Genomic DNA, 495 nt, shown 5'->3' on the forward strand with positions numbered 1-495 from the left:
GATCAGTTTTCAAATCAGTCAAGTTGAATAAGTCTCACTCCCACCTGTCTAATGCTCTCCCATACCACAGGTGTAACACAGGTTGGCCAAATGTTCATATAGCTCATCTAGCACACCAAGCAAAAATTATAATGAAATCCATTATCTGATTACTAATTTGGGATTTGTAATAATATCTTTGAAGTCATAAAGGAAAAATAAAAATTCTGAATACTTACCATAGTCTCACACTTGACTTTGGGAGGCTCATGAGGATAATTTGGGCCAACTTTAAAGCTGAAGATGAATCGACCTCCCCTATAGAAACCCTGGAAAGGAGTATTTTTTTGACTGAATATAAATGTGTATATCTGAATTCATATATCTCAAAATATATTTATTTATATAAACTGTATATCTACCTTAAAGGAGTAATATTTTGTCCGAATATAAATGTTTAGAACTAATTTCATATCTCTAAAAACATATTTATCTACATATTCCATACATCTACCT

At 31.5% G+C, this 495-nt stretch overlaps 1 protein-coding gene across 1 annotated transcript in view; it reads right to left on the reverse strand.

Moving 5' to 3' along the window:
- Positions 1-218: 218 nt before the first annotated feature.
- The window catches only part of LOC119591642 (NEDD8-conjugating enzyme Ubc12-like), a gene marked incomplete at its 3' end in the record, with an annotated part of 8566 nt that continues 8289 nt past the window's right edge, over positions 219-495 (reverse strand). The window contains 1 exon segment of the mRNA XM_037940397.1: positions 219-308. Coding sequence (XP_037796325.1) covers positions 219-308 — 90 coding nt within the window.

The sequence above is a fragment of the Penaeus monodon genome, chromosome 29, assembly GCF_015228065.2.
Source record: "Penaeus monodon isolate SGIC_2016 chromosome 29, NSTDA_Pmon_1, whole genome shotgun sequence".
NCBI lineage: Eukaryota > Metazoa > Arthropoda > Malacostraca > Decapoda > Penaeidae > Penaeus > Penaeus monodon.